This window comes from Vicugna pacos, chromosome 27 (genome assembly GCF_048564905.1).
Source record: "Vicugna pacos chromosome 27, VicPac4, whole genome shotgun sequence".
In the NCBI taxonomy this organism is placed as follows: domain Eukaryota; kingdom Metazoa; phylum Chordata; class Mammalia; order Artiodactyla; family Camelidae; genus Vicugna; species Vicugna pacos.
Window position 1 is genome coordinate 7,967,714 of NC_133013.1, and position 17,581 is coordinate 7,985,294.

At 40.7% G+C, this 17,581-nt stretch overlaps 1 protein-coding gene and 1 pseudogene across 2 annotated transcripts in view; one reads left to right on the forward strand and one right to left on the reverse strand.

Moving 5' to 3' along the window:
* The window catches only part of LRRK1 (leucine rich repeat kinase 1), a 119,326-nt gene that overhangs the window by 76,331 nt on the left and 25,414 nt on the right, over positions 1-17,581 (reverse strand). For both annotated transcript variants that reach the window (XM_072950682.1, XM_072950681.1), the window contains exon 3: positions 1,765-1,928. In XM_072950682.1, coding sequence (XP_072806783.1) covers positions 1,765-1,928 — 164 coding nt within the window. The remainder of the gene's footprint in view (positions 1-1,764; positions 1,929-17,581) is intronic.
* On the forward strand, positions 4,610-5,183 carry LOC116285853 (large ribosomal subunit protein uL11-like; annotated as a pseudogene).

The window sequence follows — 17,581 nt, forward strand, 5'->3', positions numbered from 1 at the left end:
AGTCAGGTTTCTTAAGATATAATTTATATACAGTAAAGGCACCCCTTTTAGGTGCCCTTTGATGAGTTTCAACAAGGTATAACTCAATCACAAGCACCACTATCAACACCAAAGCTATCTTGTATTTGTACATTCCCACCCCCGTGTTTCTGGCTCCTCTCCTAGACTGTGGGCTGCTAGGGCCAGTGACAGGCTGCCTCTCCAAAGAAGAGTCAGCCACAGGACACTGATGTTTTTGTGAGTCCTGGCTCTGCCACTTACTACCCTGTGTCTCTGGACAAGTGCCTGGACAGCACTGTCCTCCAATTCCCTCATAATAGAATGGAGATCATTACGACTCTCCCTAATCTCCTTCACAGTAGGCACTGAGGGAGGTGATGGTTAAAAGGACCCTAGCCATGCTAACGAGTTTGTGAGTAGGCAAACCCCTGAATGCCCAGGCATGAGATCAGGGCCAGGGCGGCCTCTACCAACACAGGCAGAGTAGGGCACAGACTCCAGGCTCTGTCTGCTGAGCACAGGCTCTCCCTGTGGGAGGCCACCCAGTACCAAGCCAAGGGGCCCACGACTCCGATCTGCTCGTGTGTCCAGCCCATCTCTCCCCATTTGGAAGAGTGGCCCTTGGCCATATCAGCTAAGAATTCATAATCAGAGGACTCTAAAATGTCCTTCCTTCAATAATTCATAAGCACATTGTATTTGCCCACCCCTACCCCCCAAAAAACCCTTACAACATTGAGAATGAACTGGAGGTTCAGGAATTGAATTATTTCTAACTATCAGTCAAATGAAGACCTGTTAAATCTGTGCTAACCAAAGCACTGTACACAAAACATCAATAAAGTGTCTCCATGGTAACGGTCAATAAGAATGCCCCATAAGGACTGGAATGTAGCAATGGACTCCTCAAACAGTTCCTGGGTAAGAAGGTTGATATATATGAGCTTTTCAGAAAAGTCTGACATGTGTTTCAAAACTAAAAATTTCATACCCACATTCTCCATTCCTGTGCACCTAGGCTAAGAAAATAAGAAAGAAAAAGATTAGGCAAAAAATATTCAATACAGCTTTATCTACAGTAGGAAAAAAACTAGAAACAATCCAAATATCTAACCAAAAGAAATAGCCGGGTAAGTGACTCTGTCTCTACCATATGGAATGTCACGTAGCCGTTGAAGGGGAAACACAAGAGGAGTTGATAGTCATTGTGAAAATGGTTGATAAAATATTATGTGAGATAAAGCTGTATGCAAAATCCTACATACAGTATGTCTGTACCTACATTAGAAATAAACAACAACAAAATGTATGCTCAGATCAGCAGCCAAGAAAGTAAACCAAAACTGTTCAGGGGGACTGTTTGGAGGTTTTAGGAAAATGATTACTTTTTTGGTCTTTTTTCCCTCTACTTTTATATATTTTCTAAATTTTTTCTTTTGAGCATGGGCTAGTTTTGTAGTGAAAAAAAGTGTGAAAGAATATAGTAGGTTAAACCTTCAGATGGGCATTTTGTCCTTTACGTTTCTGTGACCTCCTCCCTGTCCCCTGGGAAGGTGAGAGCCGTGTGCTTAGGCGGCAGACAGGCTGAGGTGTCAATTCGAAAGGACTGGCACACAAAAGTTTACATGTAAAACGAGGTATTCAGAACACAGTAAAAAAAAATCCCCATTCTGATTATAATGATAACAAGAAAATTATCTGAGCGGTAACCTTTGTCCAACCCAGGTCCCCAGTTCTGTCCAGAGATGCTGGCGCAGACCCTACCTTTTCCAGCTGGGACGTGCTCTCGTCACAAGCTTCTATGAGCAGGTGCCGGGCCCTGCTGGGGTCTCCCCGCTTGTATGCAGCATGAATGCCTTCCGTCCCGGGGCTCTGTGCTGGCGGGGCACCGCCTGGCATGGACAGTTTGCCGCCCATGTCCCTGGCACCTGGGTGAACAGAAGCACATACGAGGTCACCATCACTGCCAGTGCTGCTCATGGGAATCACCAGAGACAGAGCAAGATGTGCTGTCCGAGACATAAATCTGGGGGCGTTAGCAAGAGGAAAGGGTTTCCCTGAAATGTGGCCAATGTCACCACACACACCAGACCCCGGGACCTGCACCCTGCTGGAGGGACTTCCTGTGTGTGGCTGTCTGGAAGGCACGGCGCAGCTGAACACAGCTCAGGAAGTTTCTGCAGCAAGACTGTCGCCTGGAGCGGGTCCAGGGCACCCAGGCCAGCTGCCTGGTGGGGGACTGCCAGGCTGACCTTCTCCAGCAAGGAAGAAGCAGGGGCTTTGGTGGGAGAGCTGGTGGCCCAGCCAAACTGTCCCACTGCTGTCTCCCTCAGACAGATATGGTGTCTAGTGGAGGAAGAAAGGCAGGTCAGATCTTGGTGGGTGTGGAAATCTAGACCCTCTCTGCCTAGAAAACCCCACAAAGGGCACGGAAATTAGAATGGCAGCCCTCTTTCCATACTGTGCTGGGTCTGCAGATCCAGAAGTGAAAATGGTCATCCCCTGGAGCTCCCAGTCTAGAACGGGTTCATAATTAGGAGGTCTGTGGGTTCCAAAGGCTTCAGAGACTTCCTGCACATTCTAAAATTGCAAACAGAAGTGTGTGTGTGTGTGTGTGTACATTTTTCTGGGGAGAAAATTCAAGGCTTCTAGCAGGTTTGCACACATGGTGGTGAACCAGAGTTAAAAGTTCTATCCCTACAGATATCACAGAAAAGATGGCAATGAATGCGGAATTAAATTTTGATTATGTGGAGTGACTGCAGAGAAAGGGACAGGATTCTGTCATCATTGGCCAAGTTTACACAGTCAGTAAGAGGCAAACTGGGACTGAAGCTTGATCCCCCAGCTCTCAGGCTGGGGCTAAACCCACTCCCAAAACAGACCCATATTTTGCTGCCTCTTCCAAGGGCAAAAAACACTTTTTCAAGGGATGCAACATACATATTTTTTTCATATAAAAATATAAATTCTGAGGAAGGTTGGCTTCCAAACAGTCACATCATAAAAGCAAATCACATTATTGCAGCTAACATTTGAAAAAAGAACCCTTTAATTTATTTACAATAGCATAAAAATTACATGCTTAGAAATAAATTTTTAAAAAGATGAACAAGATCTATACCCTGAAAACTACAAACACTCCTGAGATAAGTTAAACAAGATCTACCTACACAAATGGAAAGACATCTTATGTTCATGGATTAGGATAATCAATATTGTTAAGATGTCAGTTCTCTCCAGTTTTATCCATACATTCAATGTAATCTCAACCATAATTCCAATAAGCTTTTTTGGGGGGTAGAAATTGACAATCTGATCCTCAATTTGTATGGGAATTCAAAGGACATACAATATCCCAAGCAATCTTAAAAAAGAGGAGTTGGAGGGTGTACACTACCTGAATTCAAGTCTTACTATAAAACTACAACAATCAAGACAGGATGGTACTAGTTTATACAGACAGATCCATGGAACAGAACAGAGTGGAGAAACAGACCCACACCTCTAAATTCAATTAATTTTTGACAAGGATGCCAAAGCAACGCAGTGAGAAAAGCAAAAGTCTCTATAATAAATGGTGCTGGAACTGCTGGACATCCATTGAATAAACAGAGTCTGACTCCTACTTCCCACCACACACAAAAACTACATAGAGATGGATCACGGATTTTAACATAAAGGTTAAAACTGTAGGGCTTCTTTGCAGCAACATGGGTGGACCTGGAGATCGTCATTCTAAGTGAAGTGGGCCAGAAAGAGAAAGAAAAATACCATATGAGATCACTTACATGTGGTATCTTAAAAAAAAAAAAGACACAAATGAACTACTTATTATTTATAACTTAGATGATTGATTTCTTGCATATGTGTAAGCACATTTGACTTCCCCTTTTGATTAGATTACCACATTCTGCTGATTCTTATTTTGCAGTTGGTTTTATTCCTTTGATAACTATGTAAGTTTAAAAAGATAAAGCTTTAATCTGTTCTTAAAACAATGAACAGTACATATATGTAAACTAAAAAAAGTGTAGTATACTGTATATATGTATTTACATGCAATATGTGAATGTGCAGTTGGACTGTAGTAATTCTACCTAATAAAACTGAAAAAGGAAAAACAAAACCAAACAAAACAAAAACCTGTAGAGCTTTTAGGAAAAAAAAATCGCAGGAGAATATCTTCATGATGAGAGTAGGCAAAGCTTTCTTAAACGGGACACAGAAAGAAATAACTATGAAAGGAAAAAAAATTAATAAATTAGACTTTCACCAAAATGTAAAACTTCTGCTTATCAGAACACTGACCCACCATTTAAAAACCATTTAAAAATGAAGAGGCAAGTCATATACTGGAAGAAATTATTTGCAAAACATATATCCAAAAAAGAAGTGATATCCAGAAAACAGAAAGAATTCCTATAACTCAAGAATAAAGGACAAATAACCCAGTTAAAAATGAGCAAAGATCTGGACAGTAGAAGATATTCAAAAAGGTCAGTTTCATTAGCCATCAGGGAAATGCAAATTAAAACCACAAGGAGACACCACTACACTCCCACCAGTGTCACTAAAATTTAAAAAGAATGACAATAACTTTCGACTTTTGGCTTGGAGGAGGCCAAGGTGCAACTTTCTTTGGTCATCCCAAATCCGTGTTCATCCGACACCAGCCGCCTCCATCATGCTGCCTAAGTTCGACCCCAACGAGATCAAAGTCGTGTACCTGATGTGCACCAGTGAGGAAACTGGTGCCACATCTGCCCTGGCCCCCAAGATCGGTCCCTTGGGTCTGTCTCCAAAAAAGGTTGGTGATGACATCGCTAAGGCACCTGGTGATTGGAAGGGTCTGAAGAGTACAGTGAAACTGACCTTTCAGAACAGACCCAGATTGAGCTGGTACCGTCTGCCTCTGCCCTGATCATCAAAGCCCTCAAGGAAGCACCAAGAGACAGAAAGAAGCAGAAAAACATCAAGCACAGTGGAAACATCACTTTTGATGAGAGATTGTCAGCATCGCCCGACAGATACGGCACCGATCTTTAGCTAGAGAGCTCTCTGGAACCATGACAGAGATCCCAGGGACTGCCCAGCCTGTAGGCTGCAATGCTGGCGGCCACCACCCTCACAGCATCACAGAGGACATCAGCAGTGGTGCCGTGGACTTCCCAGTGAGTTAAGAACTACAAAGAAAAAATGACTTAATAAAGGGTTATTTGACCCCAAAAAAAGACAAAGAAAAAAAAAGGGGAAAAAAAAAGAATGACAATACTTGGTGAGGATATGGAGCAACCAGAACACTCACACCTTATCAGTTGCACCTACAATGGTACAACTACTCTGGAAACAAGTCTGGGAGTTTCTTATGAAACTAAGCACACACATGCCCCACGACTCACTTATTCTACTCTTCAATATCTACCCAAGAGAAGTATGTCTAAAAAAATGTATCCAAGAATGTTCACAGCAACTTTATGCATGGTGCTTCCAAACTAAATAGCAACGGTGTCCATCAACAATAAACAAACGTGGTCTAGTAACCACTCAGCGATCAAAAGGGATAAACTGCTAATCCATGGGATGCCTGGTGGGAACCTCAGAACATAATCCTGAGTGAAAGAATGATTGCATGAAATCATCCCATTTACATGCTGTTCTAATCTATGGTGGGAGGAAAAAAAAAATCAGAACATTGGTTCCTGGGGGTGGGGACAGGCATGACGTTTACCAGAGGAGGGACAGGGGGAAATTGCCTGGGGGATGGTTCTATATCTGGATGGTGTTTTCAGTACACAGGTGTTAGTATCTGTCAAAATGTATCAAATACTCCAGTGAAGATATATGCATTTTATTTCATATAAATTTTACCTAAAAATTATAAATAATATTGAACTACTGTCAATAATATGAATGTTAAAGTATTTGAGGGTGAAAAATACAGGTATTTCCAATTTACTTTGAAATGCATTAAAATTAATGGATTGATGGATGGATAGAAGAATGGACAGACAGAAATGAGAGCAATTTTAGAAACTGTTAAGAGGAGTGGGTATATGGATGTGTAGTGGTTCAATTCTTTCAAATTTACTGTACGTTTGAAATTTTTCATAACAAAATGTTGGGAGAAGTGAATCAGAGCGTCATGCCCTAAATGCAGGGACCACCACACGGCACAAAGAATGGGCTCCATCAGCAGCACAGAAAACATCCTGCTCCGGAGAAAGAGAAAGACATGTTACTTACAGTCAAGGCCCTTGACACCACCCAGGGTCTTTGCAGCTCACGCTAAGCCATGACTGTTTCAAAGGCAAACATCCTGAAAATCCACGTTAAGTGGATTTCATGAGAGTCACACACAATCTGCATCCTTTTGGAAACAACAGTGTGACATCGCTGTGTCTGAATGGAGTTTATTGGGTTTTTATTTTTAGGCTATGTATTTTTGGAAAGAGGAATCAAAAAAGAGCTCAGTGTGTAAGTGGTTATACATGTGAATAAGGCAGCTTCACTTCCCATCACACACTAACGGTTCGCATGAATTATTTACAGTCAGAGACCCTGAGACATTTGAGAGCTGGCTGAAGGGAGAAAGGCCACTGGCAGGGACTAGAAGAAGGTGAAACAATGGCCCTGTCATCCATCAGAAGGGACACTTAATTATGTCACTGCTCATCTTTCAGGGTTAAATAAATCTCTCCCTTATCTCCGTGAAAGACAAGCATGTGTGTGTGTGCACGCGTGCGCACGAGGAGGCATAAGGTAACCGCTTCTGTTCACGTTAATAACACAAATAAAAACAGTTCAGCTTTACACCCCAGTTAAGCAGCACTGAGAAGGTGGAACCTAGGACACAGGGGGCATGTGAAACCGCACGGGTGGTTTTCTTTAACTTGATTTTTAAATGATGGAACGTACGTGGAGTAAATGATGTAACTAGAAACAAGATTCTGCTCAGTTCTATTTATAGACACATATATTTTTAATGTTGTGGTGTTTTCATTTTGAATCTGATTTTCTTAAGTTGCATGGACAACACACATTCGCTCTCACTGACCCAAGAGTTGAGGGGTGCTGGCCCAATCAAGCTGTTGGAAGGACATTAGGGGAAAACATCGATCAATGCAGATGCATTTAATTTGATCTGCCAACTTCATTTAATTTCTTGAAATCATAAAGAGAATGAATAACATGTATTTAAATTGAAGGGAAAAAAAGGACCAAAATGCTAATGGTGAGTATTAAGGATGGGCTTGGGAGAATAAGTGATAGGATCTGAAAAGATTTTTTCCTCCTTTATTTCCTAAATTCCCTGTAATGGAATTACATGACTGCTTTATTTAAAACTTTAATTAAATTACACAAGTAATAAAAGAACAGATTTTCACTGAAAAAAATTAAATACAGAAACACATCATGTAAAAGGCCCATTCTCTCCACCATCAGACACCTTTTCTTAGAGGTAAATATTTACTTTTATAGTAATTTTTTTTTGCAAAAAATAATACAGTTTTATATTTGAGAGTTGGTGATCTCTGACTTAAAATGGGGTAATTTATTTATACTATTTGAGATTTTTCAGTCATTTTTGTCTATTAATCAATCATTCTCCATAATTATATTCTTTTATATAGTAAAACATCACAGTTCTATATTTTGCTCATACAGATTAAAAATTCACATTGAAAAATAAGTCCCCAAACTTGATCTATTTCAATGTTATATTAATGTGGCAAATAAGTAACTAGTACTAATAGGAAAATAATAGAACATTAGAATGAGTCAGTGTCAAATAAAAAATAATCTGTTCTCTATTACAATGTCATTATTTTCCTAAATAGCAATGAAAAATCCATATATATATATACACAACAAGCAGACATCTTCCCTGCTTTTAATGCAAAGTTAGTATGTGTAACAAAAAATGTAACTAAATAGAGGACAAGGGGAAACCAATTCCTTTTTTTTTTTTTTTTAAGGTTTTGCTGGTGTTGCTTATTTGCTTTTAAAAGAGAGTCAATTAGAACTAGTAATTAATGGATGGCGAGGTTTGCAGATTCGGCATGTGTAGGCTTACTCAAGAATCCAAGAAATATTGACAATAAGCCGTGAGATGGTAAGTGAACATATTCCTGGTTGGTGGGTGATTAATGTTAATATCTACACAGCCTAGTATTTTAAAATGCTGGACCTGGACGTTACATGAAGAAATGAAAAGTTCATTACATGAAGAAGTATATAATTTAAAAACATCTGAAAACCCATAGAACCAGAACATCATTTAGTCCTTGATAATCACTTTCAACTTAATATTCTATTTATAAAGAAACACTTTCAGGAACACTGTTTCACATATTCAGCCATTTGTAGGAGAACTGTTTTTATTGCCAACAACTCCATCTCTAAATGTTATTTCTGTAATTCAGGTTTTGGCAAAACAGATTATTCTGACTACAGAAAAACTAACAGAGATTATTTTCCTCCTTTATTCTGGGAAAGTAATGAAACAGTTTCATGAATATGACAGAGTGATGTCTGGCTGTAAAAGCCATGTCGCTTATACCAATAGTTCACCATGACCTTCACCACCTTAAAGACAGTCCTTCTTTGTCAGTTCTGAGTCTGTTCTGTCCTTACAGCCTAAGGAGACATTCTTACCTTTTCTTCTAGAACAGTATTTGTTAAATCATCCCTTCCGATCTAATAATCAGAATAAAATTCTCTCTCCACTGCTTTTGTCTATGAATCTAGGACAATGGAGAGGTAATATGAAAGTGACGTTATTTGTATCAGTTCTAAATTTTGGTCTCTCGTGTATACATCTTGTATACTTAATTCTATCATCGCCATCAAAGAAACACGCGTGACAGAAGGCAAATGCTCTCTGTTGATTCAGTGTCTGTGGCATCCACTGTACATCCTAGAAGAGACACTAACATTTTTTGTGAACATCCATGACATTTTTATTTATCACATTCACCTCCACCAACAGAGTAGCAAAAAGTAAAAATCTATCACTCGACCCAGAGTTCACTGCAGAATAAACAAGAGTAAACTTTAGGATGCTACTGACCTGGTCATAATTGTTTAACGACTTTCCTGTGCCATCCTCCATTGAGTCCCCATGCGGCCAAACCCTGGGGACAGGGGCCGTCCCTCCCCGGAGGTGACATCCTCCTGGCACTGCAGGGGCTCACCCACTGTCACCCTGGGTTTACCGGCCTTCAGCAAGAAGGATGCTTCTTTCTTTGCCAGATGTCACTCTATGGTTTTAGCCTCAGCAGCAGTTTTCATCTGTGGGTCGCATTACGGTGAAATCCAACCCTTTATTTCTTCGGAGGAGATGCAGAGGTTGGGGGGTGTGGAGGGTGACATGACCCCCAGGGTGACCCTCGGCGGTAATTCCTCACCGATTCCAGATGGCTGTGGCTCAGCCCCATCAAGCTGGGCCATTTGGACCCATCGGCATCAGAAAAGAAAGCAAAGACAGCAGGGCATTCACCAGGGGCCAGGCTGACAGCTCACGCGGAGCAGAGCTCCAGCCACGGGGGCCGAGCCTTCTCCTAGCAAGGCCTCTCAGCGCAGATGCAAAACTTCTCTGTGGATATTCTCACCAAATCCCTGGAGATGGGTTTTTGTTAATAAACGGGGCATAGGTGGTTAGATATACAAGCAGGTTGGGCAGAGGGAAATCGCACATTCTAGTGAGATTTTCTTTAGAAATAAAAAATACAATGAATCATGAGATGCCATGTTATGTCCACCTGACACAGTGACAAATTTAATGAGTTCTAATATTCACTGCTGGCCCGAGTGTGGTGAGATTGGTACATTTGTCATTGTCGGAAGCCTTGCGGATGGTATGACTGTTTCAGAAAGTGACAGGGCGATATGGTAATAATAAGACCCAGGGGGAGTTTCTGCCGTTCACTCATGTTTTTCCCTCCTAGGAATTCACCTGCAAAAACACATGGCACAAACGAAAAGAAAGCCTCCTGAGCTGGGACACTGTGCCCTGCAGAGTCACCTACAGCAGTCGAAGGAAGAGCCCGCCAGCCACGTAAACGGCCAATGTCAGGGAACGTGGGTGGTACCAGAGGGGAGGGCTGGGTGGCCGGCATTGCTAACATAACGCTCACAGCAACACCAGAAGCAAGTGTCACGGCTGCCGCTTCACAGATGAGGCAGGTTACGATGAGGACGCTGTTCACGGGGACAGGCTGGCAAGTAGCCGGGGCAAGAGTGACAGCAGTGGGCCTTTGTGACCCCAGAGGCTGTGAAAACTCCACTGCTCTGCTTTCCAGTTCGATCCTTGTGAGACACTGCATGTTTGTGTCCCCACCTCGCACCAAAATGCACGATTTAACCCTAATCCCCACTGTGATACTAGGACGTGGGCCTCTGGGAGGTGCCTGGGTCATGAAGGTGGAGCCTTCCCAATGGTGGGATTAGCGACCTTCCCGAAGAGACACAGAGAACCTCCTTCTCTCTGCTCTCTGTCCCGTGAGGACACAAGGGGAGGATGCCGCCTGCAGTGAGGAGGTGGGGCCTCACCCTGAACAGAACCTGCCAGCACTTTCCTCCTGCACGTCCCAGCCTCCAGACTGTGAGAAATAAACGCCTGTTGTTTAAGGCACCTAGTCTGGGCAGATTTTTTTCTAGCTGCCTGAGCCAACCACTGAACCTCAGGATGCTTCAAAATGAGGAACTGCTATGCAGCCATTAAAACCAATAATAATGGAGACGCAGAAGAAATACGAAAAATAGATGATATTAAACTGAAAGAGTAAAATGTGGGGCACAGTGAAACACGGAAAAAATACGTAACACAGAACAATGGCTGACATCATTTGAAAATACAGAAAGAGAAAGACTTTATTCCAGGTTGGTAGATGATGTGTGATTAAAATGATTTGGAGGGGGGAAAAAGAAGGTTTCTAATGAGTATAATCTATTATTTTTTGTTTATAAAAATTTAGTCTCTTTCTCTCACTTCCTGTTAAGAAAGAAGACCTGAGGGGCCCAAGAAAAATCACAGCAGCAGGTGAAATGACTGAGGTTTTTTCTATTTGTGTTCTGGGTTTTCAGCTATCTTTTTCTTTTTCTCATCAAGTTTGTATTAATTTCACAATTAAGAAAAAGAAAACTTAAAAGATGAAGTGTATCCAGCACAAAGGTGACTACTTTCAACTTGAATTAATGAACTAGTTCTTCGATGGTATTATTTAAATGAAAGCAACTCTTTGCTCTTGGGCATACCAAGTCTTGACTCCGTTGTTTTGGGGGGAAAAAAGGACAGAGAATAAGAAAATGTGTTAAAATCTCCTACTGTTACCGTCTTCCCATCAATTTCTCCCTTATGCCCATTAGTATGCGTTTTCTGTGTCTATGTGCTCCTATGCTGGGTGCATATATGTTAATGAGTGTAAGATCCTCTTCTTGTATTGCTCCTTTTATCATTATAGGGTGTCCTTCTTTGTTTCTTCACGGCCTTTGTTTTAAAGCCTATTTTGTCTCATACGAGTATTGCTACCCCTACATTCTTGTCATTTCCGTTTGCATGAAATACCTTTCCCACTGCTCACTTTCAAACTATGTGTGTCCTTCGCCCAAAAGTGGGTCTCTTGTAGGCAGCATGTTGCAGGCTCTTGTTTTATGAAACAATCTGCCACCTTATGTCTTTTGATTGGAGCATTTAGTCCACTGACATTTAAGGTAATTATTGAAAGATACGTGTTTACTGCTATTTGAAGCCTTGGTTTTCAGTTGATTTTTGTATTTCTTCTTTGCTTCTTTCTTTTTCTTTCTGTTTTTCCTTTTGTGGTGTGATGATTTTCTTTTGCATTATACTTGAGTTCTGTTCTGCTTTGGTTTCTGTGACTCTGTCCTATGTTTCTGATTTGTGGTTACCCTGTTTTTCAAGTATGTGAATCCATTACCTTATCTACTTGCTTTAGACTGGCTGGTAATCATATAGGTTCAAACACGCGTTTTGTATTATCCCATAGGTCTAATACATTGCTTTGACTTTTTTTCACTTGTTTTTCTGTCTGCTGTTCTGATTGGATGATTCCCATTATTCTGTCTTCTAGATCACTTATTTACTCTGCTGCATTATTTAGTCTGCAATTTATTGCCTTTAGCTTGGCTTTCGTCTCAGCGATTGAGTTTTCTGATTTCAATTGGCTCCTCTTTATAGTTACTAGTTCCTGTTTACAGTAATCTGCATTTCTATCCATAGCCTCTCTTAATTCCTTCAGCACAGAGATGATGGCAGTGCCTACCTGAGAGGGGTGGTTGTTCAACGAGTCAAAGTAAGGGAAGTGATTAGAACACCACCTGACCCTCAGTGGGCTCTGGATAAACACTAGCTCTTATTATTGCTATTTGAAATTCAGTTAGAAATTGGGACCGTGTCTAAAAACTGTCAAGTCTAGGGTTCTCATCTTACTCCCCAGGTCAGTTCAAAGTGACAAGTTGGTGATTTTCTGAATTTTATTTACTGAGCTCCGTGTCAGATGTGAGTGCAGTCCAAATAGTGGAAGACAAAGGGCTTGCCTCTAGCACCCTCACTGGGCTCGCAGGGGTGCAGAGGTACAGACACACCCAAAATGCCCGGGTATCAACTCCAGACAGGACAGCATATGCCACCAGACATAGCTAGGTCCCTGCACACTGCCCAGCACACAGCCGAAGCTCAAAAAACAGTTAGTATGAACACTATCAGCCAAAAGGAAGTGCCCTTATCTAAAGGTGCTGCTGAGTGAGATCAGCCAAGCTTCAAATGAGCGGCCTTAGAGTTCATTTTGGTTAACAGAGCTTCTGGAAACAGTCTTAGTCCATTAAGGCTGCTATAACAAAATGTCACAGATTGGAGGTTGGAAGTCTGAGATCAGGATGTCAGCATGGTTTTCTGGACATGGTTGACTTCTCATTATATCCTCGGGTGATAAAGGGGCCAGAGAGCTCTGTGGGACCTTTTCTATAAGAGCACAGTCCTATTCCTGAAGGCTCCATCCTTTTGACCTAATCACCTACTAAATGCTCTACCTCCTAATGCCATCACCTTAGGGATTAGGTTTCAACGTATGAATTTTGATGGGATACAAACATTCAGACCATGGCAAAGATCTTGCTTAAAATCATGGGACATGCCCACTAATGTTCCCAAGTAAGAGATAAGCTTATAATTAATGTAGTTTTAAATCCTCGGGGCAGTGTTCAGAACGAATTGTCTGGTTAATCACTATAAAATCCTTGGTGGCAATGATTACTGTGATAAAAAAAATGGCTGTAATCAAAAGCCTGACAAGCAACTTGGTACTTTCTCCAAGGTGCTGGGACCGAATGCTAACTGCTTCCTCTCAGAGGAGAAAGCATTCTCGTTAGGAGCCAGGCTCATCAACAGCACACCCAAAAGAAGAGCATGTCAATAAATGGAGTGTGTATAACTGGGCAGCCACGGGGGAGAGAGACAGTCAGACTCGTCACTTGTTATCGTCCATGTTTTTTAAGTTATCTTTTCTAGTGGGTGTGAAGTAGTATCTCATTGTGGTTTTGATTTGCATTTCCCTCATGACTAATGGTGTTGAGCACCTTTTCCTGGCCATTGGCCATTTTTATAACTTCTTTGATAGATGTCTATCCAGATCCTCTACTCATTTATTTGTCTTTTTGCAATTGTCTTTTCACTTTCTTGATTATATCCTTCTAGTACAAAATTAAAAAAAAATTTTTCTTTTGTCACTTGTGCTTTTGGTGTCACACCTAAGAAACCATCGCCTGATCCAAGGTCACAGAGATTTAATCCTATGTTTACTTCTGAGAGTTTTTGAATTTTAGCTTACACGTAGGTCTATGGTCCATTTTGAGTTATTTTTTGTATATTGTGTACGTAGGGATCCAACATCATTCTTCAGTTGTCCCAGCACCATTTGTTGAAAAGATTATTATTTTCCCATTGAATTGTATTAGCATCCTTCTAAAAATCATCTGACCATAACTGTATGGGTTTCTTTCTAGATTATTCTGTTCCATTGATCTACATGCCCTTTGCTTATGCCCTATTACACTGTCTTTATTACTGTAGCTTGTAGTACACTTTGAAATCGGGCAGTGCGAATCCTCCAACTTTGTTCTTTTTTTCAAGATTGTGTTGGCTATTCTGGGTCTCTAGAATTTCCATATGAATTTTAGGATCAGCTTGTCAATATCTGAAAATTTCAGTTGGGATTATGATAGGAACTGTATCTGCAGATCAATTTTGGGATTATTATCATATTAACGTTACTAAGTCTTCCAACTCATGAACACGGGCTGTTTTCCCATTTATGTAGGTCTTCTTTAACTTTTTTGAACAGTGTTTTGTAGTTTTCCATGTATAAATCTTGCACTTCTTTTATTACATTTATTCTCATTTGTTTTATTCTTTTTGATGCTATTATAAATGTAATTATTTTCTTAATTTCATTTTCAGATTGTTGAGAATATATATATAGCTACAGTTGATTTTTACATTTTGATCTTGTGTGCTGAAGTTGCTGAGCTGATTTTACTATTTCTAATTTTTTGGTTTGTGGATTCCTTATGATATTCTATACACAATATTATGTCATCTATACATGGAGAAATTTTCACTTTTTCCTTTACAATCTGGATGCCTTTTATTTCTTTTTCTTGTCTTATTACCCTGGTGAGACCTTCCAGTATAATGCTGAATAGAAGTGGTGAGAGTGGAGATCCTTGATTTGTTCCTGATGTGAAGAAGATAGAATTCAGTTTTTCATAAATAAATACACTGCTAGTTGTGGATTTTTAAGAGATGTCCTTTATCAGGTTGAGGAACTTCTCTTCTATTACTAGTTTATTGAGTTTTTTTTTATCATCAAAAGGTGTTGAATATTGTCAGACACTTTTTCTGTGCCTGTTGAGATGATCACGTGATTTTTTTCTCCTTTATTCTGTTAATATGATGTATTATGTTCATCGATGTTAAACCAAGCTTGCAGTCCTGGGATAAATCCCACTTGACTGTGGTATATAATCCTTTTTATACATTACTGGATTTGGTTTGCCAGTATTTTGATGAGGATTTTTGCATATATATCCATAAGAGATACTAGTCTGCAGTTCTCTTGTGCTGTCATTGACTGGTTTAAGTCAGGCCGATACTGGACTCATAGATTGAGTTAGGAAGTGTTCCATTATCTCCTACTTTTTGGAAAAGTTTGTGGTGAAGGTTAAATTTGCTTTAAACATTTGATAAAATTCACCAATTCAGTCATAAACTGAGCCTGGCTTTTCTTTGTGGGCATGTTTTGATTACTAATTCAGTCTCTCTGTTATATTACAATTCTGTTCAGATTTTTTATTCTTTCCTGAGTCAGCACAGGTAATTCTCAGTGGGTAATTTTCTTTCTAAGAATTTATCCACTTCATCTAAAGTGTTGAATTTGTTGATGTACAATTTTTCATAGTATTCTCTTATAATTCTTTTTATTTCTGTACAGTTGATAGTGATGTCCCCCTTTTATTCCTGATCTTGGTACTTTGAGTCTTATCTCTTATTTTTCTTGGTCATTCTTGTCAATATTGTTAATTTTTTCAAAGAACCAACTTTTGGTTTCTCTGATTTTCCTCTATTGTTTTTCTAGTCTCTATTTCATTTATTTCTGTCCTAATCTTTTTTCTTTCCTCTGCTTGCTTTGGGTTTAATTTGTTCTTTTTTTTTTTTTTCTAGTTTCCTAAGATGGAAGGTTAGGTTATTGATTTAAGATCTTTCCCCTTTTTAGTATTGGTGGGTATAGCTATAAATCTCCTTCTAAGCACTGCTTTAGCTGCATCCCCTAAGTTTTAGTGTGTTGTGTTTTTGTTTTTGTTCATCTCAGAGCGTGTTCTAATTTCCCTTGTGACTTCTTCTTGAACTCGCTGGTTATTTCAGAGCATGTTGTTTTGTTTCCACATATTTGTGACTTTCCCAAATCTCCTTCTATTATTGATTTCTAATTTTAGACCACTGTGGTCAGAGAACATATTTTGTTCTATTTCAATCATTTTAAATTTACCAAACATAAAATTTAAACACATAAGGAAAAAACTTCACAAAACTCTATGTGTCCCAACACACACAAACTAGATTAAAAACATAACTGACAAATGAGACAAGAAAACTGCAGCTTACATCACGGAGTTAATATGATGGAACAGGTGTGCTCTTACACTGCTGGAGTGAATGCAAAATGGCACAACCCCCATGGACGGGAATTTATTAAGACCTAGCAAAATTACATCTGCATTTTCCCTCTTAGCCCAACACTCTGTCTTTTAGAAATTTACACCAAAGACACAGCAGCAAAAATGCAAAACGGTATCTACACAAGACTACTCCCTGCAGCATTATTGCAGGGGAAACGATTCAGATGTCCATCTATAGAGAACTTAAACTATAAGATGTCCATACAAAAGAGTCCTAGGCAGTGGTAAGATAGAAAGAGAAAGAATTCTATATACTTGGGAATCATCCTCTACTGTTCTGTGATTCTCAGGGCAGCTCCCATTACCTCCCCCCAGGGTGGTGCACACAACATCCCAGGCCCCAGTGGCCCTGTGTGATGGGTCTTCTCACTCCATCCTAGAGCTCGGAAGACAGAGGCTTAGTTGAGGGCAAATGAGGAGCCTGAACTCCGCCCCCAAGTGGCACCTCTGGTGCAGTACAGTGGAGGGACTGCAGCCTCTGTGCTTGGCTTGGCTCTGACTAGAAAGTGACACTGGTTCATGGAAGAGGGAGAGGTCGGCTCCCTTCCTCCCTGCCACTGTGCCCATGGTCACTGCCAAGGATTCCCCCCATGCCCATCCATAATCTCCATGCAACCATAAGTACTGATGGTGGAGGGGGAACCTGCAAGGAGGTATCCTGCCTCCACCTCCCCTTCCTCCCAGGCAGAGTCTGGGTGCACTTTCCCAGTGCAAGGTGGGCCAAGCAGGGGTGCTGAGGAGGGCAGACAGACACCAAGACTGGCTGGCTGGCTTTGGGGGAATTATCTGGGAATCTCTTGAGAGTCCGAGATTAGAGACCGAGGACAGAGACTGCATTTGTGAACTTCTGGGGAAGATCTGGGCAAAGGAGTTCAGAGGCTTGGCTGTATGCTTTAAATGGAATTCCCCGTGGATGCCTTGTCAAGAAATTTTAGTAAAGATTTCACCTGCTTTTTGATTCTGTTTTAAGATTCTGGGCTGGAGTTTCCTTGGAATACATCACTGTGCTGACAGAGGCCATGAAGTGGTTCAGATTTCTCTGGATCTCACATAAAGATTCCTTTTTCCTCCTCTTCCTTTTTGACAAACCACTTATACTAGGATATGTGCTGCAACTGGCTTTCCCCACCTAAAACTTCTTCTGGCTTGGCACATGGAGATCCAGCACATCCTTTGCCCTTGTTGATGGAAATTCAGGGCATTTCTAGTTCTTTGTATTTCCCTTCAGTGCTGTCCTGGACATCCCTGTGTGTGCATTTCTCACCTGGGAACTGTAGCTCCAGGTGATGTTCCTAGCACTGGGAGAAGGAGAGGATATATTCAGCCT